The sequence below is a fragment of the Hipposideros armiger genome, unplaced genomic scaffold, assembly GCF_001890085.2.
Source record: "Hipposideros armiger isolate ML-2016 unplaced genomic scaffold, ASM189008v1 scaffold_378, whole genome shotgun sequence".
Taxonomy (NCBI): Eukaryota; Metazoa; Chordata; class Mammalia; order Chiroptera; family Hipposideridae; genus Hipposideros; species Hipposideros armiger.
The window spans coordinates 838,532-841,441 of NW_017731728.1; the positions used below are offsets into that span (position 1 = coordinate 838,532).

The 2,910-nt window shown below is 59.0% G+C and overlaps 2 protein-coding genes across 2 annotated transcripts in view; one reads left to right on the forward strand and one right to left on the reverse strand.

Moving 5' to 3' along the window:
• The window catches only part of GON4L (gon-4 like), a 78,282-nt gene that overhangs the window by 7,653 nt on the left and 67,719 nt on the right, over positions 1 to 2,910 (reverse strand). The gene's annotated exons all lie outside the window — the stretch shown is intronic.
• Positions 1,971 to 2,883, forward strand: MSTO1 (misato mitochondrial distribution and morphology regulator 1). The gene is made up of 2 exons (XM_019662614.1): positions 1,971 to 2,207; positions 2,317 to 2,883. Exons 1-2 carry the CDS (start codon positions 2,124 to 2,126, stop codon positions 2,554 to 2,556), a joined length of 324 nt encoding a protein of 107 aa, XP_019518159.1. The 5' UTR covers positions 1,971 to 2,123; the 3' UTR covers positions 2,557 to 2,883.

The window sequence follows — 2,910 nt, forward strand, 5'->3', positions numbered from 1 at the left end:
AACACAGCCTTCGGTCTGGTGCATCTGTCTGCTCACAGCTCCCTGGTCTGCCCCTTATCCTTGGGCGGGAGCCTGGGGCTGCGACCTGAGCCCCCCGTCCACTTCCCGCACCTGCGTTATGACGTAAGGCTCAATGCTCTGGTGACTGCTCGTGATGGGGACCCTCACACTCACCGAGTCATCCTGTCACTGGCTCTCCTGAAGCCTCAGCTTGAACTTAGCCATGATGAGGCCTCTTAGTTCTGGGCCCTATGCTTGTCACCTTGGGCCTCTGTACACACCCCTGCTTTGTCCCAAAGCCCCGGACCTCTCTGCCGTTACCATCCTGCCTGCACTCGTTTCTGCACTCGAAAGGCAAGCGCTCTTCTTGGTGTCCTCTTTACAGGCCACTCTGCCCTTCCACTGTAGTGCCATCCTGGCTACAGCCCTGGACACAGTCACCGTTCCTTATCGCCTGCAGTCCTCGCCGGTTTCCATGGTACATCTGGCTGACATGCTGAACTTCTCAGGGAAAAAGGTAGGAAGCTTCAGGAGGGGTTGGGTTGAGCTGAGCCAAAGCTCTGGGACTTCATCTCATCCTCACCTTCAGGTGGTGACAGCAGGAGCAACCATCCCCTTCCCCCTGGTTCCAAACCAGTCCCTTCCCGACACCCTGGTGCAGCTTGGAGGGGCCGCCCCGTGGACCCCACTGTCTGCTTGTGGGGACCCTTCTGGAACACGCTGCTTTGCCCAGTCAGTGGTGCTGAGGGGTGTCGACAGGACATGCCACACCAGGTGAGCAGTGCCGGGCCTCAGGGGCCCGGCACACACTTCTTTTTGCATCCTTTCCTCCCTGGGACTCCCGGCCAGCCTAATGGCACTGGCCCCTCTCTTCTCCCACCTGCCCCCCTTTTAAAAAAGAGAAAAACTAAGCAGCCCGATTCAGCTAGGGGCCTGAGAATGGAAGACTTTGTTTCCCATCACACTGCCCCAGACTAAGGTGCTTTGGCTTTGTCCTGGCAGTCGGCTCCCCCCAGGGACACCCGTGCCCTCCGAGCTCCACACGTGCACCACTGGAGAAGAAGTCCTGGCCCGGTACCTAGAGCAGCAGCAGCCTCGAGTCAGGAGGTCAGTGTAACGCCTGCTGCGCACTCCTCCCAGGCCTCAGACCCTCTCAGGCCCCCGGCCTCCTCTCACTGCTGCCCTGCCTCTTGCCCCACAGTTCGTGCCATCTGCTGCTGACGCCCTGCAAGGTGGCCCCTCCTTACCCCCACCTCTTCTCCTCAAGCCTCAGCCAGCAGGGCTTGGTCCTGGACGGTCCCGCAACCGGGGCAGGTATGTAGGACAGGAAGAAAACCACAACTTCAAGGATGGGAGCGGTTTTACTCTGTCCCTTTCTGGGAAAAGGTACTAGAAAGTTCACAAACAGTCCTTTATTCACGCTGGTTCCTGAGACATGTTCTTCCTCTCGAGTACTGGTCTACTGAAGGGACAGCCCACATGTGCTGAGTCCCTCTCTATATGCAGAGTCCCAGGGGAGAACGCCCCCAGTGACAGGTCTCCCTGCCCTCTCCATCCACAGCAGTGGCAAGTGTCCCCGTCCTTGGGGCCCTCTGCTCCTCATCCTCCTTGAACCGGACGCTGGGNAGTTAAGCCAGTCCACAGGATTAGAAATCAGGACGGCTGTGACTTTTGGGGCGGAAGGAGGGGGCGTGTGGGAGGCTTTAGAGGAGCGTCAACTTTTCCAGCAAGGTTTTACTTTTGCCTGAAGTATCCTGTCAGCGACGAGACGAACGCTTCCAGAGCAATAAGAAGTACGGTGAGCCTCACCAGGAACCCCAGTAGAGATGCAAAAGCAGCACTAAACAAGTTCCAGCTTGGCGCGTAGGCTCGGGCGACAACTTCCGGCGTGGGCCCCGCCCCTTGACAACCACGAATAAGCAGGATTGGTCCACGCCAGGAAGAGGCGGGAGTGATGGGAGGTGTCTCTAAAAGCCGACGAATCCTTTATCCTCTAGGAAAAGATGTGTTTATGGACCAATAGGGTGTAGAGGACGAGGTCCCGCCCACAAGGCACCGAGCCAATCGGCTGGGAGCGGCGAGTGGGCCGGTGGCGGCTGCGCGTCCCAGTGGAGCCGCGCGGCATGGCGGGCGGGGCTCGGGAGGTCCTCACGTTGCAGTTGGGACATTTTGCGGGTTTCGTGGGAGCGCACTGGTGGAATCAGCAGGTGAGATATCCGGGCGGCTGTCCCAGCGGAGCCTGTGGGACCTCCAGCCCTTACTTCCGTCCTGCGTTTCTCGCCACCCGAGTCCAGTCCTTTCTCGGTGCCTCCCCAGGATGCTGCGCTGCGCGAAGCGACCGATGCCAAGGAGACACCGGGGGAGCTGTGCCCCGACGTCCTGTACCGGACCGGCCGAACGCTGCACGGCCTGGAGACGTACACGCCGAGACTCATCCTCATGGATCTGAAGGGTGAGGCGGTGGCCGGGGTCAGCCAATGCCCACTTTCCCCTTCGCGTGCCAGTGGAATCTCTAGCACCCACTCGCTTCAAGATTCCCCGACCCTACTGGGCTGAAGGACAGAGATGAGCCTAGGGAGAGCTGACCGCAACATGCCATCAGCCGCGGGACGCAAGAAGGCACAACCCTATTCCGCTCCAGAGCCGCCTGTGAAATGGGCTGCTGTCCCCGGAGACAGTGGTGTGTTGAACTGGCACTCCTGGAAGATTGCTGGGTGTGCCCTTTGCTTCAGGTCCCACAGCGAAGGACAGGATGGAATCCAGATTCTCTTAGGCCAGGGTGTTTCCCAACTCATGTATATATTCAAGAAAGTTTGGAAGTGCCAAGTGCTGGTGACAGCAGGTTGTCAGATGATGGGATTAGCTGAATGTGGGGGAGGGACTAGGCTTTGACCTAACATTGCCTGTTAT